The sequence below is a fragment of the Acanthaster planci genome, linkage group LG17 (genome assembly GCF_054643075.1).
Source record: "Acanthaster planci isolate LZ-2023a linkage group LG17, COTS_SCS, whole genome shotgun sequence".
Lineage (NCBI taxonomy): Eukaryota > Metazoa > Echinodermata > Asteroidea > Valvatida > Acanthasteridae > Acanthaster > Acanthaster planci.
In genome coordinates, this window is record NC_141793.1 from 11,183,056 (window position 1) to 11,206,511 (window position 23,456).

Below are 23,456 nucleotides of genomic sequence, written 5' to 3' on the forward strand. Positions count from 1 at the left end.
GCCTAAACATAAACAATAGGTATTAAGCAAAATTATCATGAGCTGATGGCCTGGCACTTCCACTTTATTCTGAACAGAGATAATTCTTTTTTCATATTTATCTGAGGATTATTACTTTACCGAAGGGAGTGGGCAGCATCCCCACTGTCCAGAAGCTAGTCTGCAGCAGGTGTTACCAGATGGACACTGAGCCTGACCACCAGGACATACAACATTTGGTTCTGGAACCACAGGATTGGCATCTGTCTTCTCAAACCATGGGAGAGTCAACTCTCCAAGTGAACAGGTTCCGGTGGAAATATCACAGGTGTAACCGTGGGGACAACAATGGATGTGGTCACTGCAGCACACAGCCTAAACATAAACAATAGGTAAACAAAATTATCATGAGCTGATGGCCTGGCACTTCCACTTTATTCTGAACAGAGATAATTCTTTTTTCATATTTATCTGAGGCTTATTACTTTACCGAAGGGAGTGGGCAGCATCCCCACTGTCCGGAAGCTAGTCTGCAGCAGGTGTTGCCAGATGGACACTGAGCCTGACCACCTGGACATACAACATTTGGTTCTGGAACCACAGGATTGGCATCTTTCTTCTCAAACCATGGGAGAGTCATCTCTCCAAGTGAACAAGTTCCAGTGGAAATATCACAGGTGTAGCCGTGGGGACAACAATGGATGTGGTCACTGCAGCACACAGCCTAAACATAAACAATAGGTATTAAGCAAAATTATCATGAGCTGATGGCCTGGCACTTCCACTTTATTCTGAACAGAGACAATTCTTTTTTCATATTTATCTGAGGATTATTACTTTACCGAAGGGAGTGGGCAGCATCCCCACTGGCCGGAGGCTAGTCTGCAGCAGGTGTTACCAGATGGACACTGAGCCTGACCACCAGGACATACAACGTTTGGTTCTGGAACCACAGCATTGGCATCATTCTTCTCAAACCATGGGAGAGTCATCTCTCCAAGTGAACAGGTTCCGGTGGAAATATCACAGGTGTAACCGTGGGGACAACAATGGATATGGTCACTGCAGCACACAGCCTAAACATAAACAAAAGCTAAGCAAAATTATCATGAATTTATGGCCCGGCACTTCCAGTTTATTTTGAACAGAGATAATTCTTTTTTTCATATTTATCTGAGGCTTATTACTTTACCGAAGGGAGTGGGCAGCATCCCCACTGTCCGGAGGCTAGTCTGCAGCAGGTGTTACCAGATGGACACTGAGCCTGACCACCAGGACATACAACGTTTGGTTCTGGAACCACAACATTGGCATCTGTCTTCTCAAACCATGGGAGAGTCATCTCTCCAAGTGAACAGGTTCCGGTGGAAATATCACAGGTGTAACCGTGGGGACAACAATGGATGTGGTCACTGCAGCACACAGCCTAAACATAAACAATAGGTAAACAAAATTATCATGAGCTGATGGCCTGGCACTTCCACTTTATTCTGAACAGAGATAATTCTTTTTTCATATTTATCTGAGGATTATTACTTTACCGAAGGGAGTGGGCAGCATCCCCACTGTCCGGAAGCTAGTCTGCAGCAGGTGTTGCCAGATGGACACTGAGCCTGACCACCTGGACATACAACATTTGGTTCTGGAACCACAGCATTGGCATCTTTCTTCTCAAACCATGGGAGAGTCATCTCTCCAAGTGAACAAGTTCCAGTGGAAATATCACAGGTGTAGCCGTGGGGACAACAATGGATGTGGTCACTGCAGCACACAGCCTAAACATAAACAATAGGTATTAAGCAAAATTATCATGAGCTGATGGCCTGGCACTTCCACTTTATTCTGAACAGAGACAATTCTTTTTTCATATTTATCTGAGGCTTATTACTTTACCGAAGGGAGTGGGCAGCATCCCCACTGTCCGGAGGCTAGTCTGCAGCAGGTGTTACCAGATGGACACTGAGCCTGACCACCAGGACATACAACGTTTGGTTCTGGAACCACAACATTGGCATCTGTCTTCTCAAACCATGGGAGAGTCATCTCTCCAAGTGAACAGGTTCCGGTGGAAATATCACAGGTGTAACCGTGGGGACAACAATGGATGTGGTCACTGCAGCACACAGCCTAAACATAAACAATAGGTAAACAAAATTATCATGAGCTGATGGCCTGGCACTTCCACTTTATTCTGAACAGAGACAATTCTTTTTTTTATTTTCTCTGAGGATTATTGCTTTACCGAAGGGAGTGGGCAGCATCCCCACTGTCCGGAAGCTAGTCTGCAGCAGGTGTTACCAGATGGACACTGAGCCTGACCACCTGGACATACAACATTTGGTTCTGGAACCACAGGATTGGCATCTTTCTTCTCAAACCATGGGAGAGTCATCTCTCCAAGTGAACAAGTTCCAGTGGAAATATCACAGGTGTAGCCGTGGGGACAACAATGGATGTGGTCACTGCAGCACACAGCCTAAACATAAACAAAAGCTAAGCAAAATTATCATGAATTTATGGCCTGGCACTTCCAGTTTATTTTGAACAGAGATAATTCTTTTTTTCATATTTATCTGAGGCTTATTACTTTACCGAAGGGAGTGGGCAGCATCCCCACTGTCCAGAAGCTAGTCTGCAGCAGGTGTTGCCAGATGGACACTGAGCCTGACCACCAGGACATACAACGTTTGGTTCTGGAACCACAACATTGGCATCTGTCTTCTCAAACCATGGGAGAGTCATCTCTCCAAGTGAACAGGTTCCGGTGGAAATATCACAGGTGTAACCGTGGGGACAACAATGGATGTGGTCACTGCAGCACACAGCCTAATCATAAACAATAGATAAACAAAATTATCATGAGCTGATGGCCTGGCACTTCCACTTTATTCTAAACAGAGACAATTCTTTTTTTTATTTTCTCTGAGGATTATTGCTTTACCGAAGGGAGTGGGCAGCATCCCCACTGTCCGGAAGCTAGTCTGCAGCAGGTGTTACCAGATGGACACTGAGCCTGACCACCTGGACATACAACGTTTGGTTCTGGAACCACAGCATTGGCATCTTTCTTCTCAAACCATGGGAGAGTCATCTCTCCAAGTGAACAGGTTCCGGTGGAAATATCACAGGTGTAACCGTGGGGACAACAATGGATGTGGTCACTGCAGCACACAGCCTAATCATAAACAATAGATAAACAAAATTATCATGAGCTGATGGCTTGGCACTTCCACTTTATTCTGAACAGAGACAATTCTTTTTTTTATTTTCTCTGAGGATTATTGCTTTACCGAAGGGAGTGGGCAGCATCCCCACTGTCCGGAAGCTAGTCTGCAGCAGGTGTTACCAGATGGACACTGAGCCTGACCACCTGGACATACAACATTTGGTTCTGGAACCACAGCATTGGCATCTGTCTTCTCAAACCATGGGAGAGTCATCTCTCCAAGTGAACAAGTTCCAGTGGAAATATCACAGGTGTAACCGTGGGGACAACAATGGATGTGGTCACTGCAGCACACAGCCTAATCATAAACAATAGATAAACAAAATTATGAGCTGATGGCCTGGCACTTCCACTTTATTCTGAACAGAGACAATTCTTTTTTTTATTTTCTCTGAGGATTATTGCTTTACCGAAGGGAGTGGGCAGCATCCCCACTGTCCGGAAGCTAGTCTGCAGCAGGTGTTACCAGATGGACACTGAGCCTGACCACCTGGACATACAACATTTGGTTCTGGAACCACAGCATTGGCATCTTTCTTCTCAAACCATGGGAGAGTCATCTCTCCAAGTGAACAAGTTCCAGTGGAAATATCACAGGTGTAACCGTGGGGACAACAATGGATATGGTCACTGCAGCACACAGCCTAAACATAAACAAAAGCTAAGCAAAATTATCATGAATTTATGGCCCGGCACTTCCAGTTTATTTTGAACAGAGATAATTCTTTTTTTCATATTTATCTGAGGCTTATTACTTTACCGAAGGGAGTGGGCAGCATCCCCACTGTCCGGAGGCTAGTCTGCAGCAGGTGTTACCAGATGGACACTGAGCCTGACCACCAGGACATACAACGTTTGGTTCTGGAACCACAACATTGGCATCTGTCTTCTCAAACCATGGGAGAGTCATCTCTCCAAGTGAACAAGTTCCGGTGGAAATATCACAGGTGTAACCGTGGGGACAACAATGGATGTGGTCACTGCAGCACACAGCCTAATCATAAACAATAGATAAACAAAATTATCATGAGCTGATGGCTTGGCACTTCCACTTTATTCTGAACAGAGACAATTCTTTTTTTTATTTTCTCTGAGGATTATTGCTTTACCGAAGGGAGTGGGCAGCATCCCCACTGTCCGGAAGCTAGTCTGCAGCAGGTGTTACCAGATGGACACTGAGCCTGACCACCTGGACATACAACATTTGGTTCTGGAACCACAGCATTGGCATCTTTCTTCTCAAACCATGGGAGAGTCATCTCTCCAAGTGAACAAGTTCCAGTGGAAATATCACAGGTGTAGCCGTGGGGACAACAATGGATGTGGTCACTGCAGCACACAGCCTAATCATAAACAATAGGTAAACAAAATTATCATGAGCTGATGGCCTGGCACTTCCACTTTATTCTGAACAGAGACAATTCTTTTTTCATATTTATCTGAGGATTATTACTTTACCAAAGGGAGTGGGCAGCATCCCCACTGTCCGGAAGCTAGTCTGCAGCAGGTGTTGCCAGATGGACACTGAGCCTGACCACCAGGACATACAACGTTTGGTTCTGGAACCACAGGATTGGCATCATTCTTCTCAAACCATGGGAGAGTCATCTCTCCAAGTGAACAGGTTCCGGTGGAAATATCACAGGTGTAACCGTGGGGACAACAATGGATGTGGTCACTGCAGCACACAGCCTAATCATAAACAATAGATAAACAAAATTATCATGAGCTGATGGCCTGGCACTTCCACTTTATTCTGAACAGAGACAATTCTTTTTTTCATTTTCTCTGAGGATTATTGCTTTACCGAAGGGAGTGGGCAGCATCCCCACTGTCCGGAGGCTAGTCTGCAGCAGGTGTTACCAGATGGACACTGAGCCTGACCACCAGGACACACGATATTTGGTTCTGGTAGAATCTACACGTACGAATACCAAAATCTTGCAGGTTAGTCAAAATTGTACTGAAATTTACTTTTTTTCAGATTTTTGGTTCTATGAGCAGCCTTTTAAGAGCATCAGTCAGGGGACTTAATGGAAATGATTGAAACATCGATATGCCAAGAGTATATTCGGAAGTTGTCACTGCAGCACAATAGGTCCGATAGAATGTGTTGTTCTGGATTAAATATGCAAATGTCCTGCCGTATAGCGAGGGCTTGTTTGATATTTGTGGTCCAATAACAAGCAAACCCGAAAAGGTCGATTAATAGTTCCCGCCCAACAAATCAGTAGCCCCACTATCAGTTCTACTGATCAAGTGCAAAATTCTCTGCAAAAGTGACCCAACCTTTTTCTAGACATTTAATGAAAGCTTTTGTTCAAAGTCCGGTTTATTAACCCTGCTGCCAGTGGCATTTAAATTCAGCTGGTTTCCAGTGCTCCTTTTGTGTACTGTGACTTTCCATTTTGTTTTGTAAGAATCTAACAGAACAGAGTCGGCTGTTCCGGCAAGAGTTGGGACTTCCACGCCGAGACATGGAGCATTTGCCAAGCATGACAGGTGCAGTTTTGCATGAGTTTGCACAGAGCTGTGCTATGATACTCATAGGCAACCCCGTTGGTCCAGCATTCCACTGATGTCCACAGTAGGATGCGTTTTCTACTGGGAGAAACCCCACAAAACCAAATTATGGCACAAAATCCTGTGGTATTATTTGTTTTTTCTACATAAATATACTTTGTGGGTCAACAAGCAGCAACCACTGACTTAAATCCTGACGGGACTGTTTTCCATTCGGTACCCCTTAATCATAATGCTGACAATTTGGATATGGTGCACATACACACCGAAATGACACATTCTGGGGTTCGTCATCTACTCGTCCACTGGGATAAGTTTACCTGCACTGTGCAGCGGGGAGGAAAAGTTCTGGGACAACTGATGAAGAAGAAGTGCCCAGGAGTACTGCTATACATTTTGTAGGGTCCAATGGATTATACAAACCAGTGTTGTTGTCCAGACCATGACAAGACTAGTCACAAGACCAGACACAAGACAGATGCAAGACGAGTCAAAAGACCATCACAAGTAGCAGCGAGAGCAGTGACAGAGGAGAGCTTTTTTTTTGCAGTTCAATTTGAACAGCCTGGGGGGGCTTGAGTTCAAACCGGAGGTCTTGTGATCGTGGTCTTGAAGTCTGAACCACAACGCCAATTCAAACATGAACTTCTAAACTATGGCACAGGAGCAGCTCAAAGCCCATGAAAACTGCACAGTCTAAATTGCAACAGTGTATCACTGGGCAGCGGTGCGAAGAAAGCAAGGAGTGACAAAAACCTAGTGACTGGTACTTACATTTGAGCTGGTGTGCATGTATGTCTGCAGTGGTTGCATCAAGCGATGGATGGCAAGGCAGCAAGACATCAAGCGATGGAGAAGGATTCAATGCCTCTTTTTATACTGGCTAGTGGGTGCTACTAATGAATGCGTGTGGTTTTCATGGTACATGAAGCTCAATGGCAGTAAACAGAGGGCCTGTTGGCCAAGACCAGTGATATTTAATGTTGGTCCCGCAGCAGTGATACTGGTGCAAGCCTAGCACCTTTTTTTTTTCCAGGAAAGTTTATCTGGACATTAGGAGAGAATTCTACATCTGGCCTTCACAATTCCAAGTTTTGTCAGCACAAAATATTCTACAAATTATACAACCGAAGGTAAAGTTCCCGACAGTTTCAATTTTTTTCCAAGCTGAATGGACTTAAATGCATATTAGGTGAAGTGGAGAGTTGTTTTGTGATGAGTACATTGTGGCCAGATACAGAAATCAAGCCCTCGGTCTTACAAAATTTAAGACGTATTGGCCCAGTTGTCAAGCTTTTTCCCCTTGAGATTCGATCCCTGAGTGGTATAACCAAATGAATGATTTCCAAACCTGCTTCATTCAAATTCAAAAGTTATGATGCAAATATTCATGCTGAGTAAACAAAATGGTGTACCACATCCAAGCCTTATCCTCATTGGTGGCAATGAAAGTTAAGTGAGACAAAAATCACGGTTTTTAGATGCCTTATCACTCTCTTCTTTACACATAATCTGTCCAACGGACATCTTAACGCCTGCAGTCATAGCAACAGTTTGAACTCAACTGGTAACATACGCATGAGTGAACACAAGCGCTCTGCAGGCTACCAGTCAAGCATCATATCGGCACGTGACCTTTAGCTGGTCACCACACCATGTAAAAATGGGAAAGAGCAGAGACTGCCAGTCAGTGGGCTAGAAATTATCAACAAATAGCAAGGTCACAAGAAAACCTACCCCTGAGGATTATCTGAAAATGAAGCAGGAAAACAAAAAGGAAATACAAACAACTGCCAGTGTCTAATGCTGGCACAACACCTGAAGACTAATAGTGGAGTGAAACTTTTCATGTAAATAATTCCACAATAAAAGCAAATGTCACAAATATTTCGTTAGTTATTTACAAAGCCATAAGAGAAAAGGATTCATATGAACACATATGGAGATTCAGTTGCAATTAGTGTGGAAATAAAGATGTTTTGCGCATGACGTTTGGTTGGGAGTCCATGAAAATTCCTCTGTGTCGATAAATCTTTCCTCTTGGCTCAAACAGATGACACTGCTTATCAACAACTCTGCCGAAGCTGGTGCAAAACTTGGTCACAATACAGGACGGGCTAATTTCCAGGAGTTGCTTTAAGCACAAATTCGCTCCAAAGTGCTGCTTACATGTAGCAATCCCGATTACCAGTCAAAACGGCACAGGATCTCTACTACTCATGACTGATTTTGTTCTCCAAGGAAAAAATCTGGTACACAATCATTTTTCAGCTCTGAGAAGCTGGTCCTTAATTTGAAACAAAACTCTCGAAAATTTCTTTTGAAGTGGACTTCCAAGACAGTCACAATCACAGGAATTTCAACTCTTAAAATGGGCGGGCGTCCTCCATGACACTACTGTCTGAAATGAATTTTGGTATTAACCACTACCAGCCGGGGACTCCGGGATCGGAGCCGTATGGTTTATATGTGTGGCCGGGGTCTCCGAACTCGGACAAAGGAAACAGGGCCCTGTAACAAAAGACCGTACTCCGAACAAAAGACCAGGCTGCTGGGCATGACCGGAATTTTTCACTCTCAAAAGTGGTGATAATCCAGCATTATTTTGAAACCGTATACCAGGGTTTGGGGTATTTAGAGCAAGCGGATTACCACCGGGGACAAAAGCTCTCCACCACCGCAGCGATGAGCCACACAGCACCGCTGCATGCTAATCTGGCCCCTATTGAAAAGAGGTCAGCAGTGCACTGAGCCAGGTTCGTGAACAAAAGACAGCTGTGTGACACCGCACAATCTGGGCTCTGTTTACAAGGCTGCAGGCCTGGCTGAAATATTCGGGTGTCAATGAAGGTCACCTGTCAACTTAGAGTAGTGCCTGAAGATTACTCCGTTCGGCTATAAACGACTGTTAAATGGAATGATGAATTGTTGAAGGATTTTGAAAACAGAAAAAATGATAGTCATGCCGGCCCAGCATCCTCAACGTTGAAAAATGCCCCGGTCCGAAGTGGTTAAAAGCAAAAAGTCGGGGATAACAGAAGCCAGCAACTGATGTAGATGTCTATGGTAACCTGGAAATGACGGCAACGGCATATTTGAATGCAAGCGATTAATGTGAAAAAAGCGACAACCTCTGCAGTCAGCTCATCAGCTTCAGTTTCTCCCTCCCACGGCATGGACTCAAAGCTCTTGATGCACTTGTTGTGTGCCGTGTCGCATGTGTGTCCGCTTGGACAGCAGTGCACCTGATCTTTACAACACACTCCCTGAAAGCCATTGGTTGACACAAAATGTACTCAGAGAAAGGACTTGTCATCGAAGGTGTTGACAAAAATGTTCAAACAAGTGCCACTGTGACTTTTGTTTTGGTCAAAGCCCTGTTGTGTATACATTCCTGATTCGTGCATGTCATTTGCAGACATTCAAAATGCTACAAGGAGGTGTAAGATTTTCCATCTTCAACTAAAACTACCAAATGATTTTTTGAAATGCAAAGGGTACAAAGTTAAAATTTCGTCATTTCTATTAAAACTGACAAACACGTACGAAAAACATAAAGCAACTGGAACCTTTTTGTAATGGCAGCAGCCGTAAACCCCAGGCTTTTTGGTTTGGCAGCAGGTGTAATTTTCCTTACACGCGTACTGGCCCCCTGGACATATCGTTACATTCGTCTTGTCCGGATCCTGCAAAGAAAGTGATCTCAAAATGTATGCCTGCATGAACTACAAGATAATGTCTGCCTCCAGCCACAAACCGAAAAATCCACATTATAAAAAGCAACTCTGAAATGAAAACTTTTTACCAGCCGGGTATTTTTGGGGAACAGCTATGGGCCAGTGATGGGTATCTCCATTGAAGAGGAGCGAATGCTGGAGGTTTGTTGAGAAACTTACAGTAAACTTATAAATATTGAAATCTAAAGTTACAGAAAGATGGAGAATTCAGGTACAAAACTATCTGGTCAACACTAGACTTTCTAATTGTAGTTTATCAATTTGATGAAGGCAGTGTGAAAAATCTGCACTCCTGTAAAGAAAATAAGCTTAAGCAGAGGTAGTGGACTGGAAGGAATATTCACACTTAATTTGAATACAAAATGTACAAAATCAAGTGAGTGCAAAATATTGGACCTGTGGGAATCAAAAGATCAGTTAACATCTGTCACCTGTGTAGCAAAAGTTACCGGTAAATGTTTATATTTGCTGTGAACAATCAATAAATACATCTGTAAGAATGCCTATAACTTGAAGAACTTTCAAAAGTCCAGATTCCGTGAGTGAAAAAAGATGCTTACACTCTCTGAAAACACTGTAAATCAATGAAGGGTGAAAGCTTAATTGATGAAACTACCCGGATGAATGATGAAACTACTAAATGTGTTTGAAGATAACTCGATCCCTCTCTACAGGGTTTGCTACATGAATATCAGGTCAATAATACGGGCGTTCCACAATAGTGCGCCACCAAGAGTTTGCAACGCGTTGGCCAATCATAATGCGTGAATTCTGTCGTTCCTTTCCAAACGTGCGCTGGGTCAACATTTCGCGCATTGTGATTGGCCAACACATTGCAAAGTCTTGGCTGGCGCACTATTGTGAAACGCCCGTATTGTGACCCAACCGGATGAATCCAAGTTGGAAGTCGCCTGAGTCAAGTTTGATATTTCTTTCACTGCAAAACTTACTAGCAACTGCCAACCTTTCCAGCCACTCAACGTCATTACAACGTTATTACTGACCTGCTCTGACCTCAACTGTGGGGTAGCCATTAACAACTCGCATTCTCAGGAGCAACGCATTGCTTTTGAGGTATGAGGTACTATTTTGCTTACCTCAACGGGCTTAGCAAGGTTCTTCTCTTCCCAGGGGATGACAAGTTCTCCTTGATGGCATGAACCGGATGAAACGTCGCACGTATAGCCATGAGGGCAACAATGCTGACCATCGCTGCAGCACACGGCCTTCGTAGAAGGGGAAAAAAAGCAGTCACTTGTTTTAAGACTGTGTCAAGGTTTATACTCCAAATATCTCAGATACAAATGTGTCCCAAGGTATACCCTTTAGGTTTGTTCTAAACCAGTTTTAAAAAAAAAGTTTCAGGCAAATTTGAAACTGGTGATGCTGTTATCAGTCTTATTATCGGAAATTCACATTCAGTGGTGAGCCACACAGAACCGCTGCACGCTAATCTGGCCCCTATTGAAAAGAGGTCAGCAGTGCACTGAGCCAGGTTCATGAACAAAAGACAGTTATATAACACCGCACAATCTGGGCTCTGTTTACAAGGCTGCAGGCCTTGCTGAAATAGTCGGGCGTCAATGAAGGTCACCTGTCAACTTAGAGCAGTGCCTAAAGATTACTTTGTGCGGCTATAAATGACCGTTAAATAAAATGATGAATTTTTGAAGGATTTTGAAAACGGAAAAAATGATAGTCATGCCGGCCCAGCATCATCAACAGTGAAAAATGCCCCGGCATGAAGTAGTTCATGTGGTGGCGTTGAGGGACTTACATTTGGAAATGGGCAGCAGCCCCACTGTCCAGACGAGAGCTTACAGCAGGTATTGCCAGCTGGACAAAAAGCTTGACCGCCCGGGCACACCACACTTGTATCCTGTGGAAAAAACAATTTTCTCATTACATGAGATCAAAACCAAAGTAAGGACTACGTTTTCACTCAGAGGCTGGGCCTTGGTATAAAATGGAATGCGTAGCATTGGGATCGTTTGAAAGAGGGTGTTCCAACTGTTAGTGTCTTAATACAGCCAGTGCCCGTTCCCCTCGTCCTCTGTCAAATAATGTGTCCATAGGCCTATTTTATACAGAGGCGGGCGGCTACATTGAGAGGTGAGCGCATAGTTTTACTCCTATTTTGGGGTATTTTCAGCAAAGGTCAAAAAAAACAAAAATGTTGCATTGGTTAACACCTATAAAATGTAAAAGAAAAAGGAATTTCTGGCCGTGATCTTGAATTTCCGAGGTGAAGCGAGAGGCCAACCTCTCTATGAGAGTCACCAGGTGGCGCTGTTTCTGTCCAATTTTGCACTGTTTTCTATGCCTGCATATTTAGTGTAGTGCAACCTTATCTTTTTGTGTACTTTTGTAAATAAGGATAGAAGTTTAAAGACCATCCATGTGCAAGTGGCAGACGTACAACATCATGAAAATTGGGTCAAGAAAATAATCATGCCATCTTCAATTTGTATGGTTCAAAAAAAAAACCCAGATACGACGAACACACACATGTATACATGGATTACCAAGAAGGAAACTTGTATACGTCTTGGAAGTGTGGTTTTGTGGCTGCACTCTTTTAATTCTTCACAGGTATAACAGGTCCACTTTCAGAATTTAAGGCATATGTGGATGTGAATGATCCACTTTCAAGGACATAAAACTGAATGTTTCCTAAAAGGCCACGGAACTTGACGTGATAAGTCATGACTTCACCATCCACATAAGAGTCTGACCGAGCAAGCTGGAAGTCACAGGGTCGTGTCTCACCGGAGTCAGCCTGTGCATTGCTTTTGCAAGCACTTGATCAACTCCAAGTATACGACGTAAGGAGACAAAATTTATGCTGTATCAACTTGCTCTACTTACCTCAACTGGCTGGGCTACATTCTTCTCTGCCCATGGAACTGTCAGGTCTCCTTTGGAGCATGAGCCTTGGGCAACATCGCAAGTGTACCCAGAAGGGCAGCAGTGGGTGTGATCACTGCAGCACACGGCCTTCATCAGAAAACAATGCATTTTTTTGTGAATTTTGTTTTCTTTGGGGGGGGGACTGAATGCTGTAATAATGCCAAAATAGGTCAATGTACATGTAGCAGTTGTTGCCTGTTACCATGAAATCTGGACTAAGTAACTGACAAAAAAACAAAACCTACTTTGGATATTTTTGAGTTTGACATAAAATTGAGCTTTCTGATATTATAATTTTGTCATTCATCCTTAGACCCTGTAATTGCCCAACCTGTTAATATCTCATTCCTTACCATTTTGTTCGGTCCCATTTTGTCCGATTTCTGTGGGGTCAGGCCAAAATTTATAAACAGCCTCACAGAAACATGCTTCAACCACAACTCATCAAGTAATTTTCCATCAAGCCACCGGCCTTTCAGAGGAGTGACTGTCTAGGACTTACATTGGGAAGAGGGCAGCAGCCCCATTGTCCAGAGGACAGTTTGCAGCAGGTGTTGCCGTCAGGACACTGATACTGACCACCAGGGCACACTACACTCTGCAACTGTGCCAAAATAAACAAGAACGACAACAGTGACTGTGAAACCAATGCTGTCATCACAGACAGTGGGAGGAGACAATAAAATCCCTCCCCCAAGACAGATATATATGGAAGAATGCCACTCCCTTTAAAAGAGTGTGACCAGAATATGAGCATTTCAAAAAGGTTGTTGATTTCTGGCCTGCAGTTGGCACATTTAAAGTATTAAGCAGTGAACCAGTCTTTGACGTCAGGGAATACTTCTGGCTTCTGGGACTTCTGGCGTCCAACTTGTGTATTTCGTTCACAAAAACCGCCAACCCATAGGCCTATTTTATACAGAGGCGGACAGCTACAATGAGAGGCGAACGCATAGTTTTACTCCTATTTTGGGGTATTTTCAGCGAGGGGTGAAAAAATAAAAATGTTGCATTGGCTAACACCTATAAAAGGTAAAAGAAAAAGGAATTTCTGGCCATGATCTTGAACTTCAGAAGTGAAGCGAGAGGCCAACCTCTCCTTGAGAGTCACCAGGTGGCGCTGTTTCTGTCCAATTTTGCACTGTTTTCTATGCCTGCATATTTAGTGTAGTGCAACCTTATCGTTTTGCGTACTTTTGTAAATAAGGATAGAAATTTAAAGACCATCCATGTGCAAGTGGCAGATGTACAACATCATGAAAATTGGGTCAAGAAAATAATCATGTCATCTTCAACTTCCATGGTTCAAAACAAAAAACCCAGATACGGCGAACACACACATGTATACATGGATTACCAAGAAGGAAACTTGCATATGTCTTGGAAGTGTGGTTTTGTGTCTGCACTCTTTTAATTCTGCACACGTATAACAGGTCCACTTTCAGAATTTAAGGCATATGTGGATGTGAATGATCCACTCTCAAGGACATAAAACTGATTATTTCCTAAAAGGCCACGGAACTTGACGTGATAAGTCATGACTGCACCATCCACATAAGAGTCTGACCGAGCAAGCTGGAAGTCACAGGGTCGTGTCTCACCAGCGTCAGCCTGTGCATTGCTTTTGCAAGCACTTGATCAACTCCAAGTATACGACGTAAGGAGACAAAATTTATGCTGTGTATCAACTTGCTCTACTTACCTCAACTGGCTGGGCTACATTCTTCTCTGCCCATGGAACTGTCAGGTCTCCTTTGGAGCATGAGCCTTGGGCAACATCGCAAGTGTACCCAGAAGGGCAGCAGTGGGTGTGATCACTGCAGCACACGGCCTTCATCAGAAAACAATGCATGTTCTTGTGAGTTTTGTTTTCTTTGTGGGGAGGGGGGGACTGAATGCTGTAATAATGCCAAAATAGGTCAATGTACATGTAGCAGTTGTCGCCTGTTCCCATGAAATCTGGACCAAGTAACTGACAAAAAAACAAAACCTACTTTGGATATTTTTGAGTTTGGCATAAAATTGAGCTTTCTGATATTATAATTTTTGTCATTCATCCTTAGACCCTGTAATTGCCCAACCTGTTAATATCTCATTCCTTACCATTTTGTTCGGTCCCATTTTGTCCGATTTCTGTGGGGTCAGGCCAAAATTTATAAACAGCCTCACAGAAACAAGCTTCAACCACAACTTATGAAGTAATTTTCCATCAAGCCACCGGCCTTTCAGAGGAGTGACTGTCTAGGACTTACACTGGGAAGAGGGCAGCAGCCCCATTGTCCAGAGGACAGTTTGCAGCAGGTGTTGCCGTCAGGACACTGATACTGACCACCAGGGCACACTACACTCTGCAACTGTGCCAAAATAAACAAGAACGACAACAGTGACTGTGAAACCAATGCTGTCATCACAGACAGTGGGAGGAGACAATAAAATCCCTCCCCCAAGACAGATATATATGGAAGAATGCCACTCCCTTTAAAAGAGCGTGACCAGAATATGAGCATTTCAAAAAGGTGTCCATTTCTGGCCTGCAGTTGGCACATTTAAAGTATTAAGCAGTGAACCAGTCTTTGACGTCAGGGAATACTTCTGGCTTCTGGGACTTCTGGCGTCCAACTTGTGTATTTCATTCACAAAAACCGCCAACCCATAGGCCTATTTTATACAGAGGCGGACGGCTACATTGAGAGGTGAGCACATAGTTTTACTCCTATTTTGGGGTATTTTCAGGAAAGGGCGAAAAAAACAAAAATGTTGCATTGGCTAACACCTATAAAATGTAAAAGAAAAAGGAATTTCTGGCCATGATCTTGAACTTCCGAAGTGAAGCGAGAGGCCAACCTCTCCTTGAGAGTCACCAGGTGGCGCTGTTTCTGTCCAATTTTGCACTGTTTTCTATGCCTGCATATTTAGTGTAGTGCAACCTTATCGTTTTGCGTACTTTTGTAAATAAGGATAGAGGTTTAAAGACCATCCATGTGCAAGTGGCAGATGTACAACATCATGAAAATTGGGTCAAGAAACTAATAATGTCAACTTCAACTTCCATGGTTCAAAACAAAAAACCCAGATACGACGAACACACACATGTATACATGGATTACCAAGAAGGAAACTTGTATACGTCTTGGAAGTGTGGTTTTGTGGCTGCACTCTTTTAATTCTGCACGGGTATAACAGGTCCACTTTCAGAATTTAAGGCATATGTGGATGTGAATGATCCACTTACAAGGACATAAAACTGAATATTTCCTAAAAGGCCACGGAACTTGACGTGATAAGTCATGACTTCACCATCCACATAAGAGTCTGACCGAGCAAGCTGGAAGTCACAGGGTCGTGTCTCACCGGAGTCAGCCTGTGCATTGCTTTTGCAAGCACTTGATCAACTCCAAGTATACGACGTAAGGAGACAAAATTTATGCTGTGTATCAACTTGCTCTACTTACCTCAACTGGCTGGGCTACATTCTTCTCTGCCCATGGAACTGTCAGGTCTCCTTTGGAGCATGAGCCTTGGGCAACATCGCAAGTGTACCCAGAAGGGCAGCAGTGGGTGTGATCACTGCAGCACACGGCCTTCATCAGAAAACAATGCATTTTCTTGTGAATTTTGTTTTCTTTGTGGGGAGGGGGGACTGAATGCTGTAATAATGCCAAAATAGGTCAATGTACGTGTAGCAGTTGTTGCCTGTTCCCATGAAATCTGGACCAAGTAACTGACAAAAAAACAAAACCCACTTTGGATATTTTTGAATTTGGCATTAAATTTAGCTTTCTGATATTATAATTTTTGTCATTCATCCTTAGACCCTGTAATTGCCCAACCTGTTAATATCTCATTCCTTACCATTTTGTTCGGTCCCATTTTGTCCGATTTCTGTGGGGTCAGGCCAAAATTTATAAACAGCCTCACAGAAACATGCTTCAACCACAACTCATCAAGTAATTTTCCATCAAGCCACCGGTCATTCAGGGGAGTGACTGTCTAGGACTTACATTGGGAAGAGGGCAGCAGCCCCATTGTCCGGAGGACAGTTTGCAGCAGGTGTTGCCGTCCGGACAATAATACTGACCACCAGGACACACTACATTCTGCAACTGTGCCAAAATAAACAAGAACAACAAAAGCGGCTGTGAAACCAATGCTGTCATCGCAGACGGTGGGAGGAGACAACAAAATCCCTCCCCCAAGACAGATATATATGGAAGAATGCCACTCCCTTTAAAAGACTGTGACCAGAATATGAGCATTTCAAAAAGGTGTCCATTTCTGGCTTGCAGTTGGCACATTTAAAGTATTAAACAGTGAACCAGTCTATGAAATCAGGGAACTGCTTCTGGCTTCTGGGACTTCTGGCGCCCAACTTGTGTATTTCGTTCACAAAAACCGCCAACCCATAGGCCTATTTTATACAGAGGCGGACGGCTACATTGAGAGGTGAGCACATAGTTTTACTCCTATTTTGGGGTATTTTCAGGAAAGGGCGAAAAAAACAAAAATGTTGCATTGGCTTACACCTAAAAAATGTAAAAGAAAAAGGAATTTCTGGCCAAGATCTTGAACTTCCGAAGTGAAGCGAGAGGCCAACCTCTCCATGAGAGTCACCAGGTGGTGCTGTTTCTGTCTAATTTTGCACTGTTTTCTATGCCTGCATATTTAGTGTAGTGCAACCTTATCGTTTTGTGTACTTTTGTAAATAAGGATAGAAGTTTAAAGACCATCCATGTGCAAGTGGCAGACGTACAACATCATGAAAATTGGGTCAAGAAACTAATAATGTCAACTTCAACTTCCATGGTTCAAAACAAAAAACCCAGATACGGCGAACACACACATGTATACATGGATTACCAAGAAGGAAACTTGTATACGTCTTGGAAGTGTGGTTTTGTGGCTGCACTCTTTTAATTCTGCACACGTATAACAGGTCCACTTTCAGAATTTAAGGCATATGTGGATGTGAATGATCCACTTTCAAGGACATAAAACTGAATATTTCCTAAAAGGCCACGGAACTTGACGTGATAAGTCAAGACTTCACCATCCACATAAGAGTCTGACAGAGCAAGCTGGAAGTCACAGGGTCGTGTCTCACCGGAGTCAGCCTGTGCATTGCTTTTGCAAGCACTTGATCAACTCCAAGTATACGACGTAAGGAGACAAAATTTATGCTGTGTATCAACTTGCTCTACTTACCTCAACTGGCTGGGCTACATTCTTCTCTGCCCATGGAACTGTCAGGTCTCCTTTGGAGCATGAGCCTTGGGCAACATCGCAAGTGTACCCAGAAGGGCAGCAGTGGGTGTGATCACTGCAGCACACGGCCTTCATCAGAAAACAATGCATGTTCTTGTGAGTTTTGTTTTCTTTGTGGGGAGGGGGGGACTGAATGCTGTAATAATGCCAAAATAGGTCAATGTACATGTAGCAGTTGTTGCCTGTTCCCATGAAATCTGGACCAAGTAACTGACAAAAAAACAAAACCCACTTTGGATATTTTTGAGTTTGGCATAAAATTGAGCTTTCTGATATTATAATTTTTGTCATTCATCCTTAGACCCTGTAATTGCCCAACCTGTTAATATCTCATTCCTTACCATTTTGTTCGGTCCCATTCTGTCCGATTTTGGGGGAACAGGCCTAAATTTATAAACAGCCTCACAGAAACATGCTTCAACCACAACTCATCAAATAATTTTCCTTCAAGCCACCGGCCTTTCAGAGGAGTGACTGTCTAGGACTTACACTGGGAAGAGGGCAGCAGCCCCATTGTCCAGAGGACAGTTTGCAGCAGGTGTTGCCGTCAGGACACTGATACTGACCACCAGGGCACACTACACTCTGCAACTGTGCCAAAATAAACAAGAACGCCAACAGCGACTGTGAAACCGACGCTGTCATTGTAGACAGTGGGAGGAGACAATAAAATCCCTCCCCCAAGACAGATATATATGGAAGAATGCCACTCCCTTTAAAAGAGCGTGACCAGAATATGAGCAATTCAAACAGGTGTCGATTTCTGGCTTGCAGTTGGCACATTTAAAGTATTAAACAGTGAACCAGTCTTTGAAGTCAGGGAACCGCTTTATTATTATTTAGCAGTGCCTGTAACAATCAACGTTGTCACTGCAGACAGCAGGAGGAGAGACCAAAATCCACCAAAGACAGAAATACACAGGTTCCCTTGAAACAGTGTCGACTATGAGCAATTCAAAAGCTTGTGTGCTCTCTCAGTGTTCACTCAAACAAGGTCTATTTCCAGATCTATGACACTGGTGCAGTGTATCCATTTTAATAATGCTACTGCGCTTTGCAGACGGCAGACATCCAACGACAGAGACTGAGAAAAATCAACAAAGTGAATGTTTTGGACTGATCCCGACATCCCGCGCAGTGACCTGAAGGACAGCACTGCAAGATTTAGTCTTGATAGGTTGAACAAGAAGTGACAACGAAGAGCCAGGCACAACGGAATTCAAAGAATCTATGATATGTAATTTTTCAGATACAGCCCTTGAAATGGACCTTTGTGTCCAAATTTACTGGGTTTATTGTTGCTATACTTTTTGAATAACAATTTTTGTTGGGTGCTTTTTGGTTTTTATGGCATGTAAATTGTTATATATGAGCAAAACTACACTCTCATATCTGGTAGAAAACCCCATTGCTACACTGATTTGTGGGAAAACACTGTTAGGATGTTAGATACTTGACCATTCTTTTAAAATTTTCGGTTCTTTTAAAGTGATCTGAAGTCGTGTAAGTATGCAGCAGTAAGCCAGAGAGTATCCCTTTTTTCTCTCAAACATGTCAAATGTTTCGTTGAGCAAATTTTGTGTATAAAATTTTACCAGACAAGCATATACACTGAGGGTCTGTATGTTCCACACGGATCTGGTTCTCAATCAATGATACCAACGCTGGTTCACTCCATCCATTAGGCAGGTTTTGGTGTCAATGAACCAACAAGCTCTGAATGGTGTCTTCCCTCCATCTAATAACAGCAATAGCACCCCCAGTAAAGCTTAGACAATTTTAACGGGATATTGGGTAAGTTTCCTTCACTGAAGGAGATTAAGTTGCACCGAAAATTTTTCGCAGAACAATCCATTGTATCGTTGCGTTCCTCTTACCTCAACCTGCTGGGCGTCATTCTTCTCATACCACGGTAGGTCGAACTCTCCTTTGGTGCAGGTTCCGTGTGCAACGTTGCATTTGTAGCCTTTCGGACAGCAGTGTACACTGTCGTTACAGCACACAGCCTTTATAGCAAAACAACACAACACACCTTGGCCCATCAAAAATAAACTTGCCCGATCTTGATTTCCAGGACTTTTCTCCCTTCATAACAATTCCATGGCATCATGTTTTTCCCCACTTTCCATGACTTTCTGGGACAACTTTTTTCCAGGGGTTTTCAGTGATCATGGAAACCCCCACTTAACCACAGATGACAATGAACTGTCCTTGTTTCCCTCTGCCTTCTGTCCTTAATGCTAAAGCAAAAACACAGGCACATCTCCATGTTCCAAGACCTGTTAGGACTGAGCACAAGTTACAAGATGGAGACGACACTAAAAGGATGTGAAAAATCTCATTCCCAATTATCCCTGGTAATAAAGGCTGAAGGCAGGAAAATTAGGCATGTGCCTTACTTTCAGATTGTGCCATGCCAACGCTCCACCATCGCCTTTCTGCCGTATTAAAATAACCTTGAGTCTTCTACTGATCTGATCGAGAGTGCCCTCTCATTGATCAATAGGTCGTACTCATGCTGTTAACTTCAGTAAGTACGCTCAAACGCCACCAGGAGAACACACATGCCACTCAGAGTGGTGTAGCAATGCACTGATTTTAAAGAAATTTGGAATTCAAGTGATTCAGTTGATCAATACCAATTTCTTTAGCAGAACTTACCATGGGAAGTGGGCAACAGCCGTATTTTCCACCTCCTTGCTTGCAGCAAGTCTCGCCTGACCGGCATTCGTACCGACCGCCAGGGCACACCACGTTTACAGCCTGTGACAGGAGATCATCTGGATAGTTATTTAATTCAACATAAGAGGATCAACACAAATTACCACAGATAAACTGATCAAAATGTGACACTATGGTGGCAGTAACTAACCCCTCCCCCAAATGGGAAATAAGTCAATTCCAACAGAGAACAATTTCCCAGTGCTGCTTACCATTCAGTAAGTTTTTTGTTAACCATAGCGCAAAAATTTGCTTTAGCATATTTCACGGTTGCTGTGCTTAGCTCATAAAATGCATGGGATCTCATAAAATGCATGGGCGCACACAGAGATATCCATTGTTACAGCACTTAAAGTCAAGCAAGTCTGTGACAACAAATTGTGGGCCCACTTTTTCTAAGGTGGCTTAAGTTGCACCAAACAAATCAGAAATGAACAATTTTACTACCTACGTATTTGTAATTATCATTGCTTGAGGCTCATCACTGCTAAACTTGACAAAGTAATCATGTATGCAAGAAATCTTTGGGTTTTTCAGGTAATGACAAATTTACAGGAAATTCACGCTATTTGTTTTTAATACGTGCACATGTAAGTTGGCGAACATTTACGTGTGGGTGTTGGTCATAAATCCTCATGCAGACACATTAATTCGTGGGACAGGCCACCATGTCGTGTTCATTACAGCTACGACCCGACTTCCAAACTCGGTTGCAAGCACAGTTTTGGTTTGGTCTCATTACACTTACTTCAACTGGCTGGGCAACGTTCTTTGTTGCCAACGGCATCAAGAGGTCTCCTCGGTTGCATGTTCCGGTGGCAATGTTGCAAGTGTATCCAGAAGGACAGCAGTGGATGTGATCCCTACAGCACACGGCCTTTAACAAACAATTGGTCAATTCTGTTTTTCAGAAAGTGTCAAGTGTCTCCTCTAAACAGGGCATGAAAGTTGCCATTTCACAATTACGCAATACAGGCTTTGCATGGTAGCCATCTTGCAGGGCAGGTTGTTTGTTCCAAAGGGAAACCTCCTTTGTGCATACCCTGTGGAACAAAAGCTGGCCTGCAGCATGGCAGCCACGCAAACCCTCCATACACAATAACAGGTACAGACATGCATTTGCTTCACCATGAGAAGAGAGGACCACAACTTGCTTCCATGGTGCGTTTCCAGTCCAGTACGATACGTAAGTCCTGCCATACGTAACTCCTGTTACAAGTCTTCCCCCAAGACCATGCACGATTAAATAGCAGGATGAACAATGACCAAGAAATGACGTGGTGACTTGGCTTTCAGACTGGATAACAACACATACCATGCATACAGTGCTGCCTTAAACAAATCAGTCGTTCTTTGCTGTCTGCAGTGCTACAAGAACAACAAACTCGCTCTAACAAACTGTGTCCATTTGCCATGTTTGCAGGAAAATTCCAATGGAAAAAAATTAAGAGAGGAAAACCTAAATTATTTGCAGAGCCATGAGCAGAATTATGATGAATTGAATAAAATCTGAGGGAATGAACATCGGTGTTGCATTGATTTGTGCGGTCAATTATGATGTCCAGAAAACCCTTATCGCCAGGTCACAGGGGACTTACATGGACATATGGACAGCAGCCCCACTGTCCAGAGCTTAGCCTGCAACAGGTGTCACCAGATGGACATTGGTACTGACCACCCGGGCAGACCACATTCACAGCCTGTGGAGGAGAAGTTGTTTCATGGGTAAACAATGCTACATCTTCTGTGACATTTTCTTCAGTTTCATTTTTTTTACTTTACTTTTTACTTTATTTGGTGCGAAAGTGAACACAGATGCCGATTTGTGACATCAGATCATATATTCGTCAAAGTTGATCACAGTTCAACTCAGCAAAGTTTTGCTGCAACTCTTTGTGATATCAAATCTGCTTCACGTTCACATTTGCCAGCAATATGAACAGGCCTTTAAGCTGATGTCAATCATGTAATCAGTCGATAAGTTGGACTGCAAAGAAAAAAAGTCCAAACAATTACTTGACTCCGATGTAACTCAACATCTCAGTACGAAAACAGAGTTAATCAAACACATGGTAAACTTGGAACTATGAGCTTCATTTCTTAATCCTGAAAGAAGGATTGAGCACAATCAGTACCTCATCGGCAAATGCGGCATATGCCAATGTCAGTAGGATTCCTGCAAGCAAAGTGTGTCTCATCCTGCAAATCTGAAGTGAAAGAAAAAGAAAAAATGGGGGAAGGAAACTTAGCGCATATACCGGTTCATACATGTTTGAGCATGTGGGAATTAAACCATACAAAACATGGCTCTTTCTAGAACTTTCGCATCTTGTTTTATATCCACCATCCCAAAATTTCCCATAAGTCTTGGCAGCATAAATCTGTTTCAACTGGCACCTCTTTTGGCCACATTTGGCAATCCGTGTCTAAGCATTCAATCGAAAAAATGTTTATGACTATTTCTCATGATGTCACAGTTTCTACAGTCGACTCTACCACAATTGCATAGCCCACTGGGGTAGGGCTGTGAAGAATATCCAAATAACTGAATATTCGATCGATTATTGAATATTCAAATATTCGTAAGCAAAATTCATGAAAAAGGAAGGGAAAAATTTCTTTTGTTTTAAATGAGAAAATTGCAGCGTGGAGGCTTGTTTCAAGCAAGTTCAAATGAAAAGCGTCAGAAATCTTATGATTTCAAAAGTAAATTATTCAATAAACAATTTAAAAGGAACAGAAATTGTCAACAGGGCAAGAAGTATTGTTCATCTTTTAAATCTTGTTAAATCGTGGCTGAAGATACTTCCAGATGTGAGAAGCTATTATATTGATCATAATATACAACTGTCTGCATTATTCTAACTGATATGGTTTGTTCATTAACAATCTGCCGGTTGGTACAACCGAATATTTGGGTATTCGATCAAATTGAAGGTCGAATATTCGAATAGTGAATTAATCAAACTGACTCAGCCCTACCACTGGGGCTCATAACTGTGCTCAGCTCATATGTGGTTGTTGCTTCAGGGCCAATGCAGGCTCCACTGAACAACAGATGGCACTCAGAACACAGAAGAGCTCTACTACACACACAA

General features: G+C 43.0%; 1 protein-coding gene across 1 annotated transcript; it reads right to left on the minus strand.

Moving 5' to 3' along the window:
• Positions 1-1,317: 1,317 nt before the first annotated feature.
• Positions 1,318-23,456, minus strand: LOC110973371 (uncharacterized). The gene is made up of 30 exons (XM_087148229.1): positions 23,341-23,456; positions 22,494-22,565; positions 21,957-22,058; positions 21,107-21,235; positions 20,299-20,400; positions 19,515-19,643; positions 18,127-18,228; positions 17,578-17,706; positions 16,377-16,478; positions 15,828-15,956; positions 14,628-14,729; positions 14,078-14,206; positions 12,878-12,979; positions 12,334-12,462; positions 11,243-11,344; positions 10,563-10,691; positions 9,298-9,414; positions 8,860-8,994; positions 5,013-5,123; positions 4,664-4,897; positions 4,315-4,548; positions 3,966-4,199; positions 3,616-3,849; positions 3,270-3,503; positions 2,921-3,154; positions 2,572-2,805; positions 2,222-2,455; positions 1,873-2,106; positions 1,546-1,754; positions 1,318-1,405 (listed from the first exon to the last, which is right to left on the minus strand). Exons 2-30 carry the CDS (start codon positions 22,554-22,556, stop codon positions 1,318-1,320), a joined length of 4,446 nt encoding a protein of 1,481 aa, XP_087004355.1. The 5' UTR covers positions 22,557-22,565; positions 23,341-23,456.